Source organism: Berghia stephanieae, chromosome 1, assembly GCF_034508935.2.
Source record: "Berghia stephanieae isolate SIO BIC M18660-M18661 chromosome 1, UCSD_Bste_1.3, whole genome shotgun sequence".
In the NCBI taxonomy this organism is placed as follows: domain Eukaryota; kingdom Metazoa; phylum Mollusca; class Gastropoda; order Nudibranchia; family Aeolidiidae; genus Berghia; species Berghia stephanieae.
The window spans coordinates 34,017,313-34,043,411 of NC_088360.1; the positions used below are offsets into that span (position 1 = coordinate 34,017,313).

General features: G+C 38.9%; 2 protein-coding genes across 5 annotated transcripts in view; one reads left to right on the forward strand and one right to left on the reverse strand.

The window, feature by feature from the left end:
- The window catches only part of LOC144972514 (uncharacterized), a 28,744-nt gene extending 19,018 nt beyond the window's left edge, over positions 1 to 9,726 (reverse strand). Inside the window, exons 1-3 of one of the 4 annotated variants that reach the window (XM_078913814.1) lie at positions 9,665 to 9,726; positions 9,094 to 9,208; positions 7,955 to 8,111 (exon numbers count right to left, since the gene is read on the reverse strand). In XM_078913814.1, coding sequence (XP_078769940.1) covers positions 7,955 to 8,111; positions 9,094 to 9,135 — 199 coding nt within the window. In that variant the 5' untranslated portion in view covers positions 9,136 to 9,208; positions 9,665 to 9,726. Of the gene's footprint in view, positions 1 to 78; positions 226 to 737; positions 850 to 874; positions 1,085 to 7,954; positions 8,112 to 9,093; positions 9,209 to 9,664 lie in introns of those variants that run through there. The other 3 variants (XM_078913841.1, XM_078913831.1, XM_078913822.1) reach the window with 3 other exon arrangements.
- A 288-nt stretch (positions 9,727 to 10,014) lies between these two features.
- LOC144972530 (uncharacterized) lies at positions 10,015 to 26,099 on the forward strand. The gene is made up of 2 exons (XM_078913854.1): positions 10,015 to 10,201; positions 21,957 to 26,099. The coding sequence occupies exon 2, from the start codon at positions 21,981 to 21,983 to the stop codon at positions 22,977 to 22,979; it is 999 nt and encodes a 332-aa protein (XP_078769980.1). The 5' UTR covers positions 10,015 to 10,201; positions 21,957 to 21,980; the 3' UTR covers positions 22,980 to 26,099.

The following is a 26,099-nucleotide window of genomic DNA, read 5'->3' on the forward strand; positions in this document are numbered from 1 at the left end:
ATCTTTTTCACGAATGCTCTGTGGTAGGGCTTCCAAACAGAGGGTCATCATCATCATCATCATTAATATCATTATTACCTCTGGAACACACTCTGACAGAGTTTGAACCTTCATCTGTTCAACTTGATACTCCATTTCTAAACATTGTACACAATTTTAAGAAATTGTTTATGTCAATGAATATGTTACCCTTGTTACATTCAGGGCTGGCGGAGTCGGTTATTTTTAAACCGACTCCGACTCCGACTCCAGCCTTGAAACAGACTCCGACTCCGACTCCTGACTCCGACTCCGACTCCTCAAGCATAGTATTAATAGGTAATAATATGCAACCAACACTCGCAGCTACTTTTAGCTTTTCCCCAAGTATATGTATTATAACAATACAAGCCGCTTCATATTTGATATTGCATCATTAACATTGAAGAGTCAGCATCCCCACCCCTCCCTCTAGTCCGGTACGGGGTGATTGGCATTGATGCCAACTTAAATGTACAGCACGAGAGCATGAAAGTTGGGTAGGAAAGGGGGTTTTGGAAGCATAGTTCACCTTTAGCTAATACCAATGTAATTTTTTTTCAAATTCTATAGGCCTGGATACTATCTATATCTAGTATCTAAAATATTACACATTGAATGATATAAAAATGCAATGTCTGAAAGTGGTAAAGAGTCGGAGTCGGGACTTCTAAAACCGACTCCGACTCCAACTCCACCCTCAAACAACCGACTCCTACCGACTCCGACTCCGACTCGCCAGCCCTGGTTACATTATCACGTATATTAATCAAAGTTGTTTATTTATTTTACTACAAGTGTTCACTGTGCTCTAACATCGATGCCCAGTATTATGAATCTAGAAAATGAAACACACGTCACCACACAGTCCACCGCGATGACAAGTCTTACGAAAACCAACGATTGTCTTGAATACATTCTACACCAGGAAAGTGATAATTATTGTTGTGATTATGAAAGCGAATACAAACACCGTGTTGAAACAAGTGAACCGAAACATCGATTGAGTCGAGGAGGGATACGAAAACAAAGGGCCATCCCAACACAGTGTGGCCATCGGCCCACCCCTAAAATAAAACACCACGGCCACCTACCACACAGACAATTATACCACTTATGAGTGAAAAGAAATCACTTCCAATTTTAAAAGTGGCGACAATAAACGCCCAGTCTTGCCGCAATAAAACATTAGACATTAAACATATGATTGAGGAGAGATCTATTGACATTCTAATAATAATTGAAACATGGTTAAAGGAGAATGGGGATGAAGCAATTGTGTCGGATTTAACACCACTCACACATACAACTCAGTCATTTCCGAGAAAAGGAAGGAGAGGGGGAGGAATTGCAGTGGTCTATAGGTCAAATTTGACCATTAGATTTAATCATGATATCAACAATTTTTCGGCATTCGAATCGGTAGGAATGGTCATTGATTTTAAACATGACTCAGTCAAGCTTCATTCAATATATAGGCCACCACCCAGTGCAAAAAATAGATTAAAAACATCACTATTTATTGATGAATTCGAGGACTTCCTTCTTCGCCTTGACATGAAGTCAAAGAAAAATATTATTGTTGGAGATTTCAACTTACACTTTGATCGAGACACACCGGATATAAGAAATATAAATAAACTACTTTCGTCACATCACATGACACAGCATGTCAATGAAAAGACACATCGGTGTGGACACATTATTGACTGGGTATTGACCAGCGTTGACATGCAACTAGCGACACCTATCAATGTAGATGATCTTTGCATTTCAGACCATCATTTAATATCTTTTGGCATCAGAGGGGGGACAGTACACGACACAAAAACAAAAAAAATAGTTGTTTCGAGAGATTTGAAGAAAATTGACATAGAACTATTTAAAGCGGACCTCTCTCATTCTCTAACTACACATTGTGAGAAAGAAGTGACTGGTGACAATTTTGATAGAGCAGTTATTAGTGTTATGGATAAGCACGCACCTCTCACGACAAGATCTGTGAACATCAGAAAAGAATCACCATGGTACAATTTGGAGGTAAAACGTATAAAGAAAGAAAAAAGAAAAGCGGAGAAGAAATGGAAAAAATCTGGCCTGACAATTGATAAGGAAACTTACATATCATTCAAACATAGACTCAAAGAGGTGACAATTAAGGCAAAGCGTATCTACTATCTTGATAAAGTTGATAACATAAAAAGTCCGAAGGAGTTTTATAAAATCTCAAATAAGCTTCTAGGCAAAGAGATCAAAACAAGCCTGCCACACCACACTGACGACAAGCAACTCGCGGACTGCTTTGTAGAGTATTTCATGAATAAAATAACAACGATACGGAGTGAACTTGACACAGACGAAACAGAAGCAGAATATACCTCTTTTTATGGTGAACCCTTAACATCTTTCAAAGAAATTTCAATAAATGACACAAAGAAAACGATTCTCTCTAGTCCTAGCAAATCATGTAGGCTTGACCCTTTACCAACATCCCTTTTGAAGGAGTGTATTGATGAACTTGCACCTTACATCACTGAATTGATTAATCAATCATTAAGGGAGGGAGTTGTTCCAGACAGCTTCAAGAAAGCATTGGTGAAGCCATTGTTGAAGAAAGCGGGACTTGACAGTGATAATTTTAAAAACTTTAGGCCTGTATCAAATCTACCATTCATTTCCAAAATTCTAGAAAAGATTGTACTAAAACAACTTTCTTGTCACGTGAAACATAATAACCTCGATGAGTGCTTTCAATCGGCCTATCGGCAAAATCATAGCACAGAAACAGCATTGATGAGAATCACAAATGACTTGCTGCAAAGTATTGATCAAGGAAAAACCACCATCCTTAGTCTTCTCGATCTTTCGGCGGCCTTTGACACCATCGACCATGCCATACTACTTCGAAGGCTACAAGTTACTTTCGGCATATCGGGCACTGCTCTAAACTGGTTTGCATCATATCTTACTCAAAGAACTCAATCAGTTTTAATTGGGGAAGTAACTTCGTCAGAGCGTGACCTTCATTTTGGTGTACCTCAAGGATCCGTTTTAGGTCCAGTCCTTTTTGTACTTTACACTTCCCCTGTTGTGAGAATCTTAGAGCAACATTCTCTCGCTTACCATATGTACGCCGACGATACCCAGATATATAGCATGTGTTTGCAATCCGATATTGTTTCAAAGATAACTGTTTACGAACAATGCATCAACCATGTGATGAGATGGATGTCTGCAAATAGATTAAAATTAAATGGCGACAAGACTGAAGCCTTATTCATTGCTAGTTCAAATAATAAGACAGATCCATTTACACTGGCACTGACAATCAACGATAATGACAAAATACAACTCACAACATCAGCAAAAAATCTCGGCATCACCTTAGAGAGTGATCTGTCTATGAACAAACATATTAACAATGTGAGAACAAGTGCTATCTGCATTCTAAGAAATATCAGAACAATCAGACCATTTATTAATAGGGAAACTTGCAACAAATTGGTAACATCTTTGATATTCCCGAAAATGGACTACTGCAATGCACTGTTTGTTGGTCTCACAAAGGACAAAATAAACAAACTCCAGAAAATACAGAACATGGCAGCCCGCGTTGTACTACAGAAAGACAGAAAAACTGCAGCTCCCGAATTACTACAGCAGCTGCATTGGCTGCCAGTGGACCAGCGGATAAAATATAAATCTTCAACTATCGTTTTCAAATGCCTGGAGGGCTCGTCACCAGCATATCTCTCAAACCTCGTTGAACGGTATAACCCACAGCGATCGCTTCGATCAACGAACGACCTCAAACTGAAAACACCCCGCTGTCGAGTGAAGGCTGGTGAACGCGCCTTTCAGCATTCTGGTCCAAGGTTGTGGAATTTACTACCACTGGAGATACGTTCTTCGTCTTCACTAGAGGAATTCAAGCGTCGATTGAAGACATTCTTATTCCGACAGGCTTTCTTTTGATTATGTGTATAATTAGCGTTGTTCGTGTACTGTGTTAGGGCTTCATGATTAAGTTAATCTATGTTATGCGCCCAGAGCCCTCCTGATGAAGGGATGTTTGGCGCACTATAAATCTATACCATTATTATTATTATTATTATATTTCCTGAAATAAACTATCTTGACATCTGTTTGTTTGTCTGTCTGTCTGTCTGTCTGTCGGTCTGTCTGTCTGTCTGTCTGCCTGCCTGTCTGTCTGTCTGTCTGTCTATGTATGTATGTATGCATGTATGTACATATCAGGAAGTGAAAGTGAAAGTAGATTGTTGTGTTTATTATACTTTTTCAGCATCTGCTTCTTCTTCAAAACCATTCACAAACGACATTCTACCACACCAAGGGAACAAATTTGAAACCTCAAAGAAAAAAAAAAATACAACACAGCATTACATGGAAAATCATCTCCAGAGCACAGTTGTATTCCCCCTCTTCTAAGATTTGCAACCACTGCTTGGAAGAAAAATTCTTCATAATCACAAAACCGAATGTGGCAACACTCAATAGAAGAAATGAACAAACATCTTCATGCAGACATAGAAACAAATACCTTTTATGTATTTACGAACCATGATAACCGCAAAGCCGAAAAAGTATGATAAACACAACAATCTTCTTTCACTTTCACTTCCTGATGAGAGTGAATGCTCTAAACAATATCGTAGAAGTTGATCATAATTATACTTTAAAATAAAATAGCTCCTTTTATCAAAAGGTTGAGCACTATTATTTCATATATATATATATATATATATATATATATATATATATATATATATATATATATATATATATATATATATATATATATATATATATATATATATATATATATATATCCTTTCTTTAAAAAATATAGCATTGTGGAGAACATTGTGCTTATTTGAGTCAATAAAAAAATTGATACGGCGCACAACTCTACTGAAAGATTTGAAAATTAGAAATGTATTTTTTACAGATAGATAAACAGATAACTTGATTTCCTTTTATAATTTAAAGTCAGTTTGAAAGTTCATTGAGTCAAACAGATAATATCATAAAATATGCACCGACGACACTAGATTCTCAAAATCAACTAATTTTGACACTGTAAAAAGTTGTCAATTTGCGTCATCTATTTATGACATCAAGTATTATTATTACTTCCGTTGTGTTGTTGATTTAGCGGTGATCAGTTTTGTTATGTAGTAGTATGTTCTAATTGCGTGTATGTTTGTGTGTGTGTGTGTGTGTGTGTTTGTGTGTCTGTTGTGTGTGGTGTATACATGTGTGTGTGTGTGTGTGTGTTGGCAGTTTTCAGCAAATCGTGGCATTCATAGTGATATTATTCACTTGATCACATGAAGGTATTTCAGTCGCCATTTTATTAGGGTTAGTCATAAGTCTTAGTAAAAGTGCTAGGATGTTTGTTTTTCCATAAGTTAAGTAAAGAAGAGACATTCCGAAAGCTCCTACATCCCCAGTATTCTTTAAATTTGTATTTTCACAGCTGATATTTTGTCAGGCATTTATTTATTCAATTTGTCTTTATATAGAAGTATTTTAAAAACTCTAGAACAAACCTTGATAGATTTGACCATTGTTTTGATTTTCGGCCGCCATTTTGATTTGTTAAGTATTGAAAGGTAGTGCAAAGCAGTCCAAGAGTTGTTTTATTCAATTTGTCATCATTTTTTCTATTAGGGTTAGCTCGAGATCGGAGGATATTTTTCTTTTCTATTAGGGTTAGTCATAAGTCTTAGTAAAGATGCTAGGATGTTTGTTTTTCCATAAGTTAAGTAAAGGGGAGACATTCCGAAAGCTCCTACATCCCGAGTATTCTTTAAATTTGTATTTTCACCGTTGATATTTTGTCAGGCATCTATTTATTCAATTTGTCATGCAATGACAATTAACAAGTCTCAGGGGCAGACATTAAGCAAGGTGGGGATTTTCTTACCACAACTGGTATTCACACAAGGACAACTGTATGTTGCTGTGTCACGGGTCAGAGGCTATAGTGGTTTACACTTCATGTTGGGCCACACAGAAAAATCAACCGAAGATATACCAAACGTTGTTTACCAATCTGCCCTCATTAAATGATGGTGAGTACAGTATCGAATGAAAATAGTTCTTTCCCCGCGAAATTGCGGGCTTTTTACTAGTATATATTTATATATATATATATATATATATATATATATATATATATATATATATATATATATATATATATATATATATATATAATTGAATCGTGTTTGATACAAATATGGTACGGAAAGTGTTGAGAGAGATATTCAACGTCGCAGCCACCCCCTACAAAGACGCACTCACAAAAAGCGGATACAACACACCATTTGAATACACAGACGCCCCCCTCTCATGTAAACCTCAACACACAAGTGAAGAACGCAAAACAAGAAAATGACATATTACTTGGTTCAACCCACCTTTCGACAAAAACGTCAGCACAAACATTGGACAGCAGTTCCTGAAGTTAATTGATACACACTTTCCAAAAAACCACAAGCTACATAAAATTATCAACAGGAATACCATAAAAATAAGCTACTCGTGTATGCACAACATAGAACAGATAATTTCAAGCCACAACAAAAAAATATTAATAAACCGTCGACAAGAGCAAAACCCACCCACCAGAAAATGCAACTGCAGAAATAAGGAACATTGCCCGCTAAACAAACAATGTTTAGAATCAAGTTTAATTTACCAAGCCACAGTCACCAAAACTAAAACAAACAAGCAAGAAAAATATGTAGGACTAACGGAAAATAATTTCAAAACAAGATACAACCTCCATACCTCAACATTTAGAAACACTAACAAAAAAACATCCACAAAACTCAGCGAACATATTTGGAAATTAAAAGACAACAAACTAGACCACAACATTTCATGGAAAATTTTATCTAAAGCAACAGGATACACACCAACATCAAAACAATGTAGCTTATGCCTGGTACAGAAATATACTATAATCAAACACCCTCATGAAGGCACACTCAACACGAAAAATGAGATGTACAATACGTGTCCACATCGCCGGAAGTTCTTATTAAACTGAAACATCAATGTAGACTGACTCAAATATTGTGGTAAATATTAAAATAATATATATATATATATATATATATATATATATATATATATATATATATATATATATATATATATATATATATATATATATATATATATATATATGTTTGATGACATGAGTTAGATAGTGAATAGTGAGATGTGTTAAGAGAGTATAAAAAATTATGCAATTGATTTCCATCAAACCTTTTCTGTCTCAGAAGATATATTTTTATGCATTCTTTAATGCTTTGTTTCATCAGTTTATTCTATCAACACCAGGGGTAAACACGATATCCATTATGAGGATATTCAATGATAAATCTTGCTTGATATTAGTTATCTGATAAATTTAACTTTCGTTATTTTCTTCATAAATCAATCATTTGAAACCAGGAAGGAATTATACTGTTTGCAATTTACTATTCCATACACCACCTGGATAAATACACAAGGTGCTGCAGTCTACAATTCAACATGTGTTTGACAATCTAAACAGATGAAAAAATCTTTAATTTCTTTCTTGAACATAGATGTTTCATTATCTGATTATGCTTGTTTGGTTCATGATAAGAATTCAGATGATTGCTCGTTTTTGCGGCATTAAATTACAGCTATAAAATCAAAACCTTGTTTGCTTTTAAAATACAGCAAGAAAATCGGTTGATATACATTGTTTTACTTTTAGACCATCAAACGTTAGAACATTTTGAAATGAATTGTGATTTTCAAGCACCCTTTGCTCTTCAAATATTCAGGTGTACAGAAAAATCAGCTGACTGGTTGGGGGAAAAAAGTGACTGATTGCCACAAACAATTGACGCTATTATAGAAATATTACCTTTTTGGGAAAAGTTTTGTAATGGTGTCGCAACATTATCTTCCTTCTTCATGATTGACAAGTTGTCAACATGGGTTGTTAAATTATTGTTGAGAGATTCATCCAAATATATCTCGTCATCAGATGATTCCAATTGGACAATATCCAGAGAGCATGTCTGGAACAAAAGATCATTAGATGTAAGGCATTTATAGAGGCAACCATTTATTTTCTTTAAATAAATTTTGGACGAGTGATTAAGAAGCTTCCAATTTGTTGCTATGTCAAATTTGGATAGACTCATTTAAGAGCTTCTATTGCTTTGCAGTTGTCCCGAATATGTTCTCATCAATTTAATTAATTTAAATGTCAAGTCCAATGGTTTGACTGTTTCTTTTTGTTTTTGGCTGCTGGTTCGCTCTCTCTCTATGCTCATCCTCCTTCTCCTCTTCATCATTTTCATACTTACCTCCTTTTATTTGTCGCCCTTCTCCTTTCCCTTCTCATTTTCATCATCCTCCTCCACCTCAATGGAAACTGTTTTTAGATCTTCTTTGTTCTTCTTCTTCTTCTTCTTCTTCTTCTTCTTCTTCTTCTTCTTCTTCTTCTTCTTATTATTATTATTATTATTATTATTATTATTATTATTATTATTATTATTATTATTACAGTAGAGCATGCCTATAGCAGGACTATTGGTCCCAGCAGAAAAATCCCGCTGTAGGCAAGTTCCCGCTATAGGAAAGCAGGGGAAAATGTCCCAAAAATAAACATGATTACCTCCCTTGAATGTCAATAAAACTAACGTGACCCATGAGCCTTGAAATGGACTATCTTTGGTTCAGTGTTTGTTTTGGTTGGTTTTTTTTTTTTTTGGGGGGGGGGGGGGGGGGACTACGATACGAACGAGTGCGAGTGATGTGTATGCTTGAGCAGCAACAATTGCAATGAATGAGGAATGGCATAATAGTAATAATAGGGCTGATCTGGATTAAAATGTACACACCACCGCGTGCGCACAAGCCTTTTCTCTCTAATTGGCCAAGGGCTTTACACACGGCGTCATTTTGTGCAACGCATCTCTTTTAAATCAGGTTGCCCAACTTAATTAATCATTGCAAGACATCATAATCATCAAGTCATTTTCACAAAAATGATACCTCTTTTTCGTAATTGTAGCTTCTTGTGTCCATATTATTCATCAACTGTATAACACCATTTATATTTCATAATATAAAGCACTCAAATCGTGCTCTTTTATCATCAGGTACAAATCTGTGGAAAATGAGAGATTGGATTGGATTGATAAAAATAAGTGGATACCACAAGTGAGGTAGAGAAAATGGTAAAATATCAACTTTCATCTTAGAGAACTAAATGCATCCTCTCCTTAACGCTTATGTCACATAAGTGGTACGTATACCTTTTATGATAATTTACACACCTGTCAAATTTGCACGTTATTTTAAATTATGCAATAACTTTTAAATAGCACTGGCCACCTCTTAGATTAGAGTATTATAGTATAGTAGACAGCCGATACTTCAATCTCCTGCCAATTATCTTATGACAAATAATTGTTTTGAACTGAGAAGATGATGCGTTAAACAAGTATCTTTTTCCATCCATTAGATAATTTTCGTATTAGATCGATAATGTAAATGCCACAATAATTCGATGTCTCTTAAATAATTAAAACAAGAGAGGAAAGCAACTGTCCTAGCAACATACCAAGCCGCCGCCATGATGGTACACAATGAATCTTTTACTGTTCCATTACCTAAAAAGAGTTCGTACATGTTTGGTTCTCAAGAACATCGCACATTTGTTGAATCAAAAGTTAATTGAAAATTACTGAGCCACTTACAAAAATTCGATGCATCCGTCTCATGGCCGACTAGAGTAGTAAAGTTACGTCACGATCAGTCTCAATATTATGATAGCGCCTGCTTTTGCCCCAACGTCAAAGGAAGGAATAGAAGTCAAATAAGCAAAGTAAATATAAATAAATTGCAAATATAATTTTTTTTGAATACGAATTAGTAATTTAGCGGAGACTCATTTCTTCTTTCGAATTCCTTGTTTCCGGTTTCCATATGAACAAGAGGAAAATGAAAGTAGCAAGGTTTTAAACCATCATGGCTACAATTTATATCAGTATCATTTTCGGGATTCCTTGAATATCTCTTTACCATACTTGGCCGTTATTTACAGGAATAATACCTCAGATTCTATTGACTTACTTCGATAATTGACGTTCACATCAAGGTTGGTTGTAGTTAGGTTGTAAAATTTTAGATTTTTGTTGTGTTGAAGTTGATGATGAAATGAAGTGTAAAATTGCCTGTGTGTAACCATAGTAGGAAAAAGAGTCTAGTAGAGCGCGGGAATTCGCCACTTCGAATTCAATAACCCATCTTACCTATTATTGGACAGGAGAGACCTTCCGCACGTTCCTCGAGGTAGCTTCACTTCGTATAGACGTCTAGTATTGCTATTTTTAACTGGGAAAAGGCTATTCACATTCGGACCCAGTCTGAATTGCTTCCCGTGGCAATTCGGACCCAGAGTCTGAATTGCCTCCCATGGCAATTCGGACCCCGAGTCTGAATTGCTTCCCGTGACAATTCGGACTTGAGTCTAAACTAAATAGAACTCCGTGGTTAACCAGGGTCGAGTCTGAATAGTCTCCGATTGCTCTTCGATTCGGAATACTGCAATGCAATGCGCCCGAACGATGAACTTATCATAATAGTATCATTGTGAAACTATTCCGTTTGCAGTTATAGAAACCGTATTGGTCTTCCTAAACAGACACACACTCATGAGTATCTCTCTAAGTCTTAAGTAATTAAAAACAGAATAATCACACACACACACACTCCCCCTCCCCCACCCCAACAACCATTTCCACAACCCAAGAACCGACGGCTTTTTCTCTTTGATCTCGTATCACCATGTTCTCCCCTGCGTCCAGCACCTCGATCGTTTGTGGGTTACCCCCATTGTTGATGATTCAGGCCTCGAAGTGGGCCGGGAAAAGCCGGGAACTTTATTTTGAAATTTCCCGACCGGGAAAAGCCGGGAAAATCTGTGAAAATTGTCTGGGGCCGGGAAAAAGCCGTGAGAAAAGTTTAGGTGAACAACAACCCAACATGTATTCTTCCGCGTAATCATTACCCAACCTGCGAACGATCGGCTTAGAGCATGGCAGCAGCCTCTTATGGTTTCCTCACACTACTAGGCCCTATATGTTATGACGATCGACCTAATCAGCAAAGTCCGGTCCGCATTCGTAGAGTACACAGACTACAGTAGAACTCGGAAATAACGAGTTCGACGGGTCCACTCCTGATTACTCACTATTTCCGAGTTCTCGCTATTCCCGAGTTGCCAGGAAAGGTTATAATATTGCTGGTTATTCCCCCCAGTGTGTAATTCGAGTAAAAGCCGTCGCCCCTATTTCAATTTCTTCACAGAAGTGGCAGAATGCTTGGTTTTTGTTGTTTTTTGTTTTTATTTTCAAGTAAAATCATGACTAGAAAAAAAAACAAGAACATAGAAGTGTGTGTGTGTGTGTGCGCACGAGTGTTTGTATGCACTCGGCATGTTTGATGAGGTAAGCAAGCGCATCACTCAATCACTGACCCATTGAAATAATGGTTCCACACTCCCCTCTCTCGCTGATCGTGTCGTTCGTTAACGATGCTACTCGCTGACCGATGCTGCGAAGTGAGGCATGTTGACATGTGCTTACCTCGCGCGTCGCGTGGCACCACATTAGGTGAATAATTGACCCCCACCCCCAATACACACACACGCACACAAACCCAACCCCCACCCAAATTTGTTTCGCCTATTATGTACTACAGACTAGGCTACTATGTAATATTACTCGTAACGAAAAATAAGAAAAGAAAAGAGGCTAGGCTAAAAATATTTAAATTGCCATTGTCTCTTGTTTTGCTTTACTTCGTTCGCAGTCCTAGGCTGGGGCAGGAAATGCTCGTTATTTCCGAGTTGACCTCTTTTTCATACTTGCTACTTTCATGCTAATTTTATTGACTCAAATAAGGGAAAAAAACGGGGATTTAGATTTTACTCGCTATTTCCGAGTTCTCGCTATTTCCGAGTACGTTACTTTCATGTTCTACTGTATTACCATGTTTCCTGTGCATGACGTAATTATAGTGGTTTCGAGTCATCGCTGAAACACTGGAAGACGGCAATGGGATAGTTGCGTCAGTTGTTGAATAAATTATCCAGGCACGGTTGATAAGTAAAAAAACCAAATTATGTTGTAGTTACATTTGAAACAAACAAAGTATATCACTGATCTCGTCTCATTAGGATATAAAGAATGATATAAAAATCAAGAAAATCGGCCGATAAATAAAAAAGTTGCTAAAAAAATCGAAAATAAACAAAAGCAATTTTTAAAATCGAATTTATTCGTAAAACAGTTGGTTTTCAACCGATTTTTCTGAAACAAGGACCAATGTTCTTCTTTTTTCAAGCCGATTTCAACAATGTGACTTTCAAATTCCTCAGAATCATATTTTTTACTTTTAGATTTTAGCTTTTAGGCCTACTCAAAAAGGTGTTATATTCCTTGCTACTTGCACAACAATAGCGTAATACATCGACGGCAAGAAGCGTCTTTGTTTCGACCAGCCGATTCACTCAGTCGACTCATCATTGTCGACAAGAGTGCTAGAAACACACATCCCTCCCCTCATCTTAGTAGTGTGTGAGTGTGTGTTTTTTTTTTTGTGTTTTTGACTTGGTCATGAATGCGATTGTTAGCTAAGCTAAGAAAGACGGTCGACGTCCTTGGGCTACTTTAATTAATTTTCGTGACTTGTTATTCAATTATTTGGAGATGGCAGATTAAGGTCGTTTACTCATTGTAATTTGTACTAAGTTTGTTTTGTCTGTCTCTAGATTAAAAACTAGCTTTATTTCAGTCATGTGCAATTCAATAAGTAGGCCACAAGTCTTTGGACGCTACTTTCTCTCTCATAGTAATATTCAAATGTCTTTTTCTCTCTATTGATTTCTCTTCTCTTTGTCTCTTTTCTCCCCATTTCTCTCTCTCTCTCTCTCTCCTCTCTCTCTCTCTCTCTCTCTCTCTCTCTCTCTCTCTCTCTCCTCTCTCTCTCTCTCTCTCTCTCTCTTCTTCTCTATCTGTCTCTCTCTTTTTTTTAAATATTTTTTTTTGCATGTTGTAGGAGGCCTAGACTTTACAGGAATACGTCCAAGTATTAATAGCCAGAGTCAATATATTTCTTTCTCTCAGTCTCAGCCACTCTCTTTTTCACTCACATCTCTCTCTCCTCTCTCTCTCTCTCTCTCTCTCTCTCTCTCTCTCTCTCTCTCTCTCTCTCTCTCTCTCTCTCTCTCTCTCTCTCTCTCTCTCTCTCTCTCTCTCTCTCTCTCTCTCTCTCTCTCTCTCTCTCTCTCTCTCTTTTTTTTCCCCACGGATGGTGTAGGCTTAGATACTGGATGGCTTGTTATAGTAATATGTACTACAAGTCAATAATTTCCCCCTCTTTTCTGATTCTCACTCTCTCTCTCTCTATCTATATATATATGTCTAGAATTGATGAATATGCTTGAAAATTACTATCTTAAAATTTTCCCTAGAGCCTGGAAAAAACCGGGAAAAAGCAGGGAAAAATATTTTTTGAATCACTTCTAGGCCTGGATAATGGTTACCCCCCAGTCCCATTTTACCAGTTGATCATTTTCTTAATAGGCACCTAGTCCAGTATATTATCTAATAATATTAGTATTAGACGTATAATAGTACTCTGCCCCTACCCCAGGGGCGGGGCTCTATTGCATGGTAAGCTGCCAAGAATCGCCTCTATTAGAATTTTTAGAAATAAAACAGCATATTTTTTTAATTAAAAAAGAATTAAGATAATGCCTTTTGTCGAAGCCGACCCATACTGCCTTTTAAATGAAACGCTCAATGCCCAAAGTCATATTATTCTCCTTTCCCCGCACTTTTTCGCGGCCGCAAATGGCAAAATATATAATGTAGATATGTCATGCTTGTATCTTTTGCAACATGCTCATGGCAAATCAAATAAATCTTACAATCATTGCACAAAGATACTCTTTTATCTATGCGAGGGCAAATTGATTTTTAACATTGTCAATAGCGACTACAATTGTAATCTTCCAAAGACCACGAATATTTAGATCTATGTTTTAAGTTTGTTTGTTTGTTTTTTTTTGTTTGGTTTTTAAGGCGCTTGCAACACATTTGTCATATCAGCGCCAGTAAAAAGGGAGAAATTGGATAGTAAAAAGTTCTAGAATTACAATTAAAAAGTACCCAAGACAAAGGGGAATAATAGATCACCGCTTTTGAAGGTATAGTCATCTTCTGGAGTTCTAAAACGTGACTTGCTCGCTCACTCGCCCTCCTATCGATTGACAACTGAGAACGAGCAGCTTCCCCCCACCCTACCACGCTTCACTTTCGACCCAACTTCCACTTCCGACACTTCCAGTGATTGCGCAGGCGCATTGTGGCAGGAATCAGAATTGTCACGGGAAGCAATTCAGACTCGGGTCCGAATTGCCACTTCGTTTTAACTGTGTGTAGCGTATAGATATCATATCTGGTACTTTGGTAAAAAGGTGGTCCCTGTCGAGCGAATTAATTTTGCCGTTGTTTTGTTAGATGTTTTATGTTGATCAAGAGAAATAGCCGCCAAATGTGTTTTGATGTTTAAAAAAGAAAAAAGAGATGTGAAATGTCACCGTATGATATTGTATGTATCAGCCAATTGGAAGCACTTTTATTCACCTAGTCCCTACCACCAGATCACTCATAAATAAGAAAAATATGTTTTGTAAGTTTTAGATTAGTAACATCGTCAATGGCGAATCTGGCGGTGACATACGTACATTGCTCTTTTATTTCGATATCACTTCTATGTTTTTGGGGGGCCTTTTTTCTTTTGTTTGTTTTGTTTTTCCTTTTGGTGAATTTTACCGCACAGTTCGTGAGCTAGCTGAAATTTAATTGTAGGGGTTTGGGGGTGTACAAAAGTTCTGGGGAAAAAAGCTTTTTAAACATTTCAACATTTTGGTTTCTGAATTATTCAACGATATTTTATATGCCGTGCTACAACATAGTTTGGTACGGTGAAAATCCCCTACCAAGATATCACTGTACAGTGAAAATAGGCTACCAGATTAATATCACTGTACGGTGGAAATAGAAGCTTCCCAAATAAAATGATGGGGTTGGATATGTACTTTGTGACGTGCATTTGTATTTCAGGGCTGAGAATCTTCCGCCTAAATGGTAGTTTATCTCCGCCCATCCCCATCCCTCCTTTTTCGATTTTTTTTTTTTGGATAAAGAAACGGTGATTATCTGTGATTTTGAGAATTTCTCAAACTTTCCGCTGAATTTGCCGTGTCAAACATTTTCCTCAAAACCACAAAATCACCATTATGTCTTATGTTATATTTTGACACCTGTGCTCAGTCTCGTGAAATTTTGTGAAAGTCCCGTTATTATGATGTCGGGCCAGTTAGTTGATGTTTGAAAGGGAGGGGAGGGACAAATGGGTCTGGGTTTTTTTTTCTTTGTTGTAGGTAACTATTGCCTTTTTAATCTCTCTCGCTCTCTCTTTTTTTTTTCCTCTTTCCCTTTGCCTTTCTTTCTATTTCTCTCTATTATTCTTTCTTTTTTCTAATATAGAATTCATACAATCAATACATAAAATTATTCTGGTAGATAAGTCTCCCCTCCCCCCCCCCCCCCCCCTCTCTCTCTCTCTCTCTCTCTCTCTCTCTCTCTCTCTCTCTTTTTCTTTCGCAACCATCCATTATATCATCTGGTTATACAGATAATATATTAGAATAAAGCAATGGTGATTGGCTAATTTACTCTTCTTTCTTTTTACCTTTGGACCATGGCTTTAAATTTGAGACATTCTTAGGTTGTATTTATAAGCTGAGTGACCACTAGGTTTCGGTAACAAAGATATTGTAGCCTGCTTTATAATGTAAAAATCAAAGCAAAACAACACTTTCTGGCCTTTTATTTGAATAACATTGTAGGCCTTGAGCATGTGGAAAGGACAATTCATTAAATGTTTACAAAAAAATTTATTTCTAATAATAAGAATGGATTTAACCTAGAAATAATAATGTATTACATAATACTAATACAAAACTATGTTCCTGTTATTTTTACACTTTGCTTGTATTTGATCGATGGACCGAGACATTTCTTCATTTTTGACAAATTGCTATTATCATCACTGAATAAAAAACACTCACCAAAACCACTACATCAATATCTCTACCACCACTACTATTACAACCACCACCACGTCATCATCAATTACTACTACAAATAACACCACATCATTCCTACCACAACTACTACAACCACCACCACACAATCATCTCTAAGACCACTACTAATTCAACCACCACTACATCATCAACCCTACTACCACTACTACAACCACCACATCATCCCTACCACCACTACTACAACCACCACCACATCATCATCCCTACCACCACTACCGCATCATCCCTACCACCACTACCACATCATCCCTACAACCACCACTACACCATCATCCCTACCACAACCTCCACTACACCATCATCCCTACCACAACTACTACTACAACCACTACCACTACTACAACCACCACCACATCATCATCACTACCACTACTACTACTGCCACTACCACCACACCATCATTCCCCCCCCCCCCTCGTGGATCTTTACCTTGCAGTTGGTGAGGGGGCTTGAGGCACACGGGAGGGCAAAGGTGTAAACCCCGGTCGACCGTCACGAGACCATCCCGGGTATCGAGCCAACGAGCCACATGAGCTGCTCGCCCCGGTGTGTGACTAAATTTGATCCAAACCTGGTGCCCGAATAGCAGCCCTATCCCGGGCGCCACACTATTGTCCTTATGTCGAGTCCCAATCAGTCCCATCAATGGCGAAGCGGTCTGCCGCCTAGCCAAATAATACCGCGTTCATGTCGCCAGGGTCGTCCGCACGTCCGAGAAAAAAGCAAACGTCCCATGCATCAATCGATTCGCGGCCTGCCGATCGGAAAATGCGATGGCGGGGATGGCGAGCTGACGCGTATATTGTCCCTGAACGTCGAGAGCCAGAGTATGGCAAAAAATGAGCTTTTATCAAAGCTATTGGCCGTTCATTGCGTAGATATCCTCCTGTTACAGGAGACCCACCTTTATTCAGGCGCGCAATCTTCCCGATTCCAGATCCCAGGCTATACGGTGGTACAACGCGAGGACACCTCGAGGCTCAAAGGAGGGGTTAGCGTTTACGCTAAAGAGCCATCGAAGGTAAGGGTCATTGAGAGCGTAATGGACAGCAATGGGGTGAACCGAATTTCCGTGGAAGTAGGTGGACTGTGTTTGCATAATATTTACAAACCACCTAGAGCGACTTGGACTACACCACCGGTACCGGTGGTCAGCCATCCTTCCATCTGTCTGGAAGACTTTAATAGCCACCATCACGAATGGGGCTACCGAGACTGCAACGAGGCAGGAAGACAACTCCGCTCATGGATGGACTGTAATGATCTACACCTAGTGTACGATCCTACAGCCAAGGGTACCTTCCGGGGTACCCGCCATAAGAAGGAGTATACTCCAGACCTCACCCTCGTAACGAAAGGCGCGAACGGTGAACGGCAGCAGGTGAAGCGGACAGTCCTCGGGGACTTTCCGCATAGCCAGCACAGGCCGGTTCTTGTCACAGCTGGGGTGACAATACCGAGGGTGCAGTCTCTCCCACTTTGCAGATGGAATTTCAGGAAGGCTGACTGGGAGGAATTCAGTTCCTATATCGAGCAGGTCTGCCCTGCCATTCCTCCCAAGTCCAAGAATATAACCAGATTTAGTAGGCTACTGGTTAAGAGCGCCCAACGCTCTATTCCACGGGGCAAGCGGAAATTCTACACCCCTTGCTGGACAGCAGAGTCGGAAGAGCTGTACCGAGAGTACCAGCAGACCCAGTCCCAGGACACAGCCGATAGACTACTTCAGTCTCTAGCAGAGGGAAGGAAGCAACGGTGGCAGGAGACCGTGGAAAGTCTCGACTTACACACTCCAGCCGCCACGCTTGGCGTTTGATAAAGAAATTGGACCCAGATCGGAATTTCGCGAAGGCTGCACCGGAATGCGAGGCAGACACAATTGCCAAGAATATTAAGAACCGTAGTAAGCGGGTCCCTAATCAGGCTTTTGAGCGCGGTGTCTGCAAGGCGTACCGTACGATTTTGGACTCGCTACCTGCGGAGGAGTCGGACTGGACGGCCCCGTTCAGTCCCCGAGAAGTGGGTGCAGCCATTAGCGAAGTAAAGAACGGCAAAGCAGCAGGGATAGATGGTGTATATCCCGATATGGTGACGCATCTGGGCCCCAGGGCACGGGCCTGGCTAGCAGAGGCAATGTCTGACGTTCTTGCAAAAGGAAAGCTTCCACAAGTGTGGAAGCACGCGAAGATAGTTGCCATCCTGAAGCCAGGGAAGCCGGCGAAGGAGGCAGACAGTTACAGACCCATATCGCTGCTGAGCTGTCTTTACAAATTGTTGGAGCGTGTTCTATTAAACCGATGGGGGCCGGTCCTAGACGCTGCCCTGCCACCTGAGCAGGCAGGCTTCAGGGAAGGGAGGTGCACCACGGAGCAGGTCATTGCCCTTACAGAGCATATTGAGCACGGGTTCGAGAGAAAACAGCAAACAGGTGCTGTGTTTATAGACCTATCAACGGCGTACGATACGGTCTGGTGCGATGGGTTAATGCTCAAACTTGCAAAAATCATAAGGTGCAAAAAGACCTTGAAGTTGTTCTCTTCGATCTTAGGGGAAAGGCAATTCCACGTCGCGCTGGGAGACGTCACGAGCAAAGTAAGGAAATTGAAGAATGGGGTCCCTCAGGGGTCGGTACTTGCGCCAATGTTGTTTAACGTCTACATTAGCGACATGCCGAACACTTCCTCCCTGAGGCTGGGATACGCAGACGACTGGGCACTCGTTACTCAGAGTAAAGTGTGGACCCGTCTCGAGAGCGTACTCAGCGAGGACGTCACCAGACTCAAATCCTACTTTGACAAGTGGTACCTGAATATGAACACTTCAAAAACCGTGGCCACTGCATTTCACTTATGCAGTGGTTGGCACACCCGTAAACTGAATGTCCTAGTCGGGGACCAGCCACTCCCATATGAGCCACGTCCAAAATATTTAGGGGTGACGTTGGATCGCAGCCTTACCTATCGGGTTCATCTCGAAGGGGTTGCCCGGAAGATAGAGAAATGCAACAGTCTTCTGAGGAAGCTGGCGGGATCGACTTGGGGCGCTAGCCAAGCGCTCCTGAGAACATCCGCCCTGGCACTATGCTATTCCACCGCGGAGTATTGCGCTCCAGTGTGGGGTAGAAGCAGAAACGTTGAGAAGGTGGATGTAAAACTTCGCAAGTCGATGCACATAGTGTCGGGAACGCTAGCAACAACCCCTAGAGAATGGGGCCCGATAATGGCAGCGATCCAGCCCCCCGATGTCCGGAGGGAGACCATTACGGGAAACTGGCTGAGTAAGATCAAAGAGAGAGGGAATGGGGATACCCCTCTCATGCGCATAATGAACGGTGCCCCCGTTTCAAGCCGAAATAAGTCCCGGCAACCCTTGTACGCAGAATCCCTGACTACGGACAGAGCTGCACATACGAGATGGAAGTCGGTTTGGACGAATTCAATCCCTCGTGGGGGCGGGGACCTACACTCCTCTAAGCTTGGTGAGAAGTTGCCAGGCTTTGATACCAGTAAGAGGAGACACTGGGTAGCTGCGAATCGGCTTCGGTCGAGGAGCTGCCTAACGGCCGGTGCGTTACATCAGTGGGGTCTAACTTCCTGTCCAATATGTCCACGCTGTGGACAAGAACCCGAAACGGCAGAGCATCTAGTCGAAAGGTGTGTTGTGACGATGCTACCAGGCGGGTTCGCGACGGTGCACGAATGCGGACCGGACTTTGCTGATTGGGTCGATCGTCATAACATAATAGTGTGAACCATAAGAAGCAGCAGCAACCATCATCCCTACAACCACTACTACAACCACAATCACATCATCAACCCTACTAACACTACTACAACCACCACCACATCATCATCGCTACCACCACTACTACTACAACCACCACCACACCATTATCCCTACAACCACCACCACATCATCAACCCTACTACAACCACCAAATGCTGTAATTACGCTTTCAACTTTTGAAATTCCACCGAGTCGTGTCAGAAATTTTGGATCTCATCTCAATAAATTTTAGTGAAATTCAAGTTTATAGGTTATGGTCGCATGGATGGTCATGATCTTCACGATGAAAAATTCCCTCCTTTTTTGTGACCAGTCATTCTAACCCCTGGTATTTGCAGGTCTCATTCTGATAGCCTATAGGCTCATTGTTGTAACAGAGGTTATACGTATGCGGTAACCGTAGGCAGTTTAGTGAGCAGCAGCAGTGGGAGTCAAATTGTGACCCAACTCGCCCATAAGAAATTTATGACTGGAAATTGCCGTTCGCTTTTACTAAAAGTTTTAGGGGGGGTTCAGTTAAAGATGCATAACTTCGTTATAAAGAGGAGTATCGCAGAAATAGTTAAGTTGAAAAATCAACTTGATAAGCTGTGAAAATTATTTAGAAGTGAAATTAAGCTTTGATGTTTCGTGAAAATGTACAAAAAACGTTGATTTAACCATTTAGGATAGAAATTGACTTTCTAACTAAACTTGACAAAATCTCAGTTCAAACCTTTTCACCATCCGACTGATTATGTCATTCACTGTAACATATTTAAGAAGATCCCAAGTGTCGTTTTGACACCTGTCAATCATAGTGACAATATGACTCAGGATTGGTAGTCCACCTCCAGCTCGCTTGCTATTATATGTTTTTGAAAACTTTAAAAAATCCCCTGTATCTCGGAAAGAAGTTTTTTTTTTTTTTAAATCATAAGGTATGACTACTGAACCAAGGTCCCCCAGTTTGAAGTCTAACAGCTTTACCACTATTCTGCAGAGACACCTGTCCAATATTAGTAATTTTTAACCATATATTTCTAAAAGGATCATTTCTATGTGAATGACACTTTTATTTCTTGATTTTGAATGTGAGTTCTATGTAATTAATATGTGTTTTCATTAGTAATGTCATCCTATTTAGATATCGTTTGGTTATAACTTTTTAATGACCCTTGTTTTGCTTTTTTGTTCAGAGAGCTGGAGTTTAACCTGGTTTCTAGAAGTTGAAATGGACAATAGCAATTGCTTGCTACCTTTTTTGACACTAGTCTGTCGCAAAGTACTTTCCACCAGATCTAACAGACCCAACTACACAATCACTGCTGGGTGGACAGGGGGTCCGAAAAAATCTTGACTGCATCTGGGATCGATTTCGGTTCCTTTGCGTGTGAAGCGAGTGCTCTACCGACTGAGCTATCAGGACCCCCTTGTTTTGCTATGCATGACCAAAAACTGCTCTTATTGGCTGAATTATTCTGCAATGTCTGGTATCAATCCTTGGGTCTGTTAGGCCTGATGCAATAGACTGGTGATGTATCTAGGGGGTGGCAAGCAATTGCTTTTGCCCATTGAACACTATAAAACCAGAGATAAAGCTGGTTCAATGGGCCTTATGAATCATAAGGACATATCCACTTATTTAAGGGGAGTGAGCTATATAAAGACAAAGTAAAATAATTGGCACAATTGTAGTTGTGGAATGCTGAAGTAGACATTTCTATTTTATTTTTATTTTTAACTTTTATGTATGAGAACAAGCCCTGGCTTAGATTGTATACAAATGTATTGTCATTGATGTTTTTAGCACCGTAGGTGCAAGCACAAAAGTAAAATTAAAGTTTTTTGAAACTGAAACTCAGTACAATCCAAGCTGACATTTATTGTGTAATATATTCTACAGGTATTAATCTGACAGCATGAGAAAATGTCTACAAAGGGCAAAAAGTCAGGACCTCGTCACTGTCCTTATAATGCAAATGAAATCAAAAGAGCAAGTGCCTGCTTGAAACAAGATGCAGAAAGGGGACCAATTGCTTTTATGCAGCGTAGACTTTCATTTATTTCAGCTAGCTCATTTAGCAATGTATGGGAAGGAAATGAAGGCTACATGGAGCATGTGAAAGGTTCATTTCCAATGCCAGAGAAAGTAAGTGAAGAAGACCAATCTGAAGTCGGTGATTCCGATCTTAAGGATTTAGGACATGGCATCTCTTCTTCATCAAAATGTCCAGTACCTGCTAAAAAAACAGTTAAAAAGAAAAGCAAAGTGGGGAGTAATATATCAGGACCCTCATCATCAATGTCATCAGCTTCGCCGATTGATTCAAATTCTGTAGGATTAACAAACAATGTCAGCAGAAGTCACACTGTCTTTGATTCAGAGGAAGAGGATTGTGTCATTGTTGAAAACGAAGAAAAGGAGGTGATTGAAATCAGGGAAGATGATGATTGTGTAGGGGGAAAGGATGTGAGTGCCTCAAATAATGAAGTTATACATTGGCAAAGACTTTTCAAGTTGCATGACAAAATCACAGAGGCCAAACAGAGTCTTAAAAAGATCGACATTATGTTTCAATATGGTCAGTTTTTGGTGAAAGCTTGTGAGGATATTAGTCTCTTAAGGACACACATTATCAGTTTGATTAATCAGTTGAGACAAGCAAAAGACGATATTGTCAACAATAATTTTAGTGAAACTTTAAGCTCCAAAATGAAGAAAGAACATTTTCAACAACAGGTCTTCAAGGAAAATAATACCTCTTATACAGACATTTGGTCTTTATTTAAGTCTTTGTGTAATAATTATGTTTCTGTAAGAGCAAAGTGGAAAAACATTTTGCTTGAGCATAGGCAGTTCCAAAATAGTTCACCAACAGAATTACAAACTAGTATTCAGAGTATAAAATTCACCATCAAAACTTAGGTGTTTCTGACAAGTTGTGGAATGTTTGTGGTTGTTACTTTTTAAAATATGGTTGGACCTTCTGATACTGAATCGTGGTGGAGCAGTTAAATTTATGTTATTTCTCAATTTTTTTAATTTAAACATCAAATCCATATTTCTTATGTTTGTTTTTCAAATCTTCGCCCTTTTTTGGGGGGTGTGGGAGGGTGTAAGGAGATAATTTCTTTGTTGATTTAGATCTGCTGAACATTTGTCCTGTTATCAGCTTCCCATGATGGTGGATGAAACAGGTATATTCTTAAGCCTTTGGTCTCAAGACAGGAGTGAGAGAGAGCTTGTCCTATAATTAAGTTTATTTGATTTGCCTGGGTCCTTGATGGACGATAATTACTTTGTTGATTTTGGACTGCTGGAAATTAATTATTGTCCTTTTATCTGCAATCAATTATGGCAGTTGTATCCTTCTTTACAAGCCTTTTTTCTCAAAACAGTTTCTTCAATGTTCATTCTCCCCAACCATTTAATTTTATACATTTGTCTCAGATAGGAATTGAGAAAGATTTAAAAGCGGGTGGTTGGATGGGAGCATCACCCTTGAATCATATACCTATGATGTTCGCATGGGTGTACGATCCGATAGTGATGCCGTTTCTTCTTCTCTTTACTTGCCTATTCTGCTTCTTTGGTTTGTGATTGTATTTTTGACAGGGGATTTTTTTTTCTGTAAATCTTCTGCCTGTTTGTTCTTGGTTATTTATAATTTAGCTTATGGTATCTTTAGGTTATGATTTTGATTTACATTTGTACTATTTTTGTTAGATTGCTTGTTTTTTTGTTTCAGCGGTCTCTCATATAACCTCAATTGTGTTGGAAGAGACCTAAAGCAACAAACAAAAAAAAAGATTTAAAAAATATTTTGTAGTAATGTAATGGTCATTCTCCATGTCTATGAGTCAATAGTTTCTTTTTATATTTTTGTCGAAGATACTTATTTTCGTGGTAGTGTTCTTTCTTTTGATGCCCAAGTTACTTTCATGTAGGTTTGAAGAATGACCTTGCTCCTGGGTGGGGTATTCTCACCTCCCGTGGTTAGTGGGGAGAACACTTTTGCTGTTCATTCTATCCCTCTATATCTGATCTCCTTTTCTAGTTTGCTTTCCATCTTTGTCTTGGAATGGGATTACTTGGTTTCATCCTGGACCAGGCCAGAGTCCTTGGCTGAGAGAGAAATAGTCAGATGTATAGTATTAGATTTGTAAATCATTTCTCTCTTATGCACTTTTCTTCTATAATTTTTGTTTTAAATATAATTGTGTAAACTTTTGAGTGTAATTGAATCCTGTACTCGAGTCTGGATGGGACCTTTAGGTGATCTCAAAGTAGTACATCAACAGTTTATGCTTGGAATCTACATCTGTTTCCTATTTGAACTACAGTGCAACCCCTGGATAATGACATTGCCCGGGACCAGGAAATTGTGTCGTTATTCCTGGGTTTTCAAGATGGCAGAAGAGGGGGCGTGATGAGACCCATGAATACATACAGTGCAATGCGCTGACCAGTGCCTGAGAGAAGACACCTCCTAACAACGTTAGAATGTGTATTTCTCCTGTTTACAAAGGGTATACCAGTTACGCTTTCACTCTCCAAAGTGTATTGTCATTGTTTTGATCGTAAACAGTTCTCCAACGCGATTTAACAAACCTAGGAATAAATCAAGAAAATCAAGTACCAAAATGATATCACACAAGAATACAGATGCTGACATCTACTTTTAATACGTGTTAATTAAAGTCCATGCGATGTTGATGATGAGTTTTGAAAAATCGACATTTTTATTTAAGTGCTCCACAATTTACAAGAACTTAAAATTGTTTGATTTAAATAAATCTAACGGGTTTTTTTTAAAAACTAGGTATTACCCGCAATAATATCACATTTGGACTGATGTTTAGAAAAACAATAGAGTGAAGGAGGCTATTCCAACGTATATTATAATATAAGACCATGAATATCCATAAATGCGCAATGGACACAGCATTGCCTGATATCAGTTAACCTCCACTGAACTTTGACAGGTAGTTAATAGGGAGCGTTAATGGACCCTTGAGAGTTCCATCCTTTGATAGTCTTCTTTTGCTGTGGTTCCATATGAACTGGTGTTGAATCCACGCAGTGTAGTAAACACGTGTTTTGATTGGTTAGTAACAAAGTGATCTCACTGGGAGGGGGGGGGGGTTTATTGTTTAAGAGTTCGAGATGACGATGGCCGGGTATCAAGCATCGGTTTCGACTGCAGTTTGTTGCTATAGCGGTGTCGCTAAACAGGGGTTTTACAGAAATGCATGTCGTTATTTGGGGGTTTTTATTATTAATGATATATAGCAAAAAATTCGGGACCATTGGTCAATGTCGCTATCCAGAGGTTCCACTGTAGTCCTCTTTTTTCTTACTTTATCTCAGATGCTTTTAATTGCAAATTTTGAATTTTTTGGCTATTCAATTTTTCTTCCTTTTAACTAGCGCTGAATTGAGCTAAAAGTGATGGAAGTGTCATAAAACCCTTACAAACAAACAATCATCTTGCTCTTAATTTTGGCATTTGAATTTTAACCGCGCCCCCTTGCGCATCTACCTTGCTGCCCATATAATGACATATGTAAGTGTGTTTCCTTAATTTGATAGCCTCTAAATTTTCTATGATTGATAAACACTCTGTGTAAATTTTCGTATTTTTAAGTCAGACAAAAAATGTTGCTATTTGAGAAAAATTTAGTTTATTTCTTTTTATGAATCATCTGTTTGCTGTGTTTGTATTTTTTTTAAATGGTATTAAACATCATAAGTAAGGTCATATCAATGCCACTATTTATGAAGGCTGATGGGATAGTTTGATAATTTCTGGACTGTGCTCAGAAACACAGAAAAAATGGAAAGCAAAAGGTACAATTTCAAAAGTGAACAGAAGCAGATCACAAGAACAATCTATCCATTTGTCTTGATTGAAGCCAATAATGGGCTGTCCTTCCACATGTTCATGTTGCTAACTTTGCCGTTAATTTTTAAAAAATCGTTATTCTTTTCTCAGATATTTATTTATTCAATTTGCTTGTAACATAATAAAATGTTTCAAACAAA

What these genes read in the sequence shown, in the direction of transcription:
- LOC144972530 (XM_078913854.1), top strand. Translation starts at nt 21,981, where the DNA reads ATGTCTACAAAGGGCAAAAAGTCAGGACCTCGTCACTGTCCTTATAAT.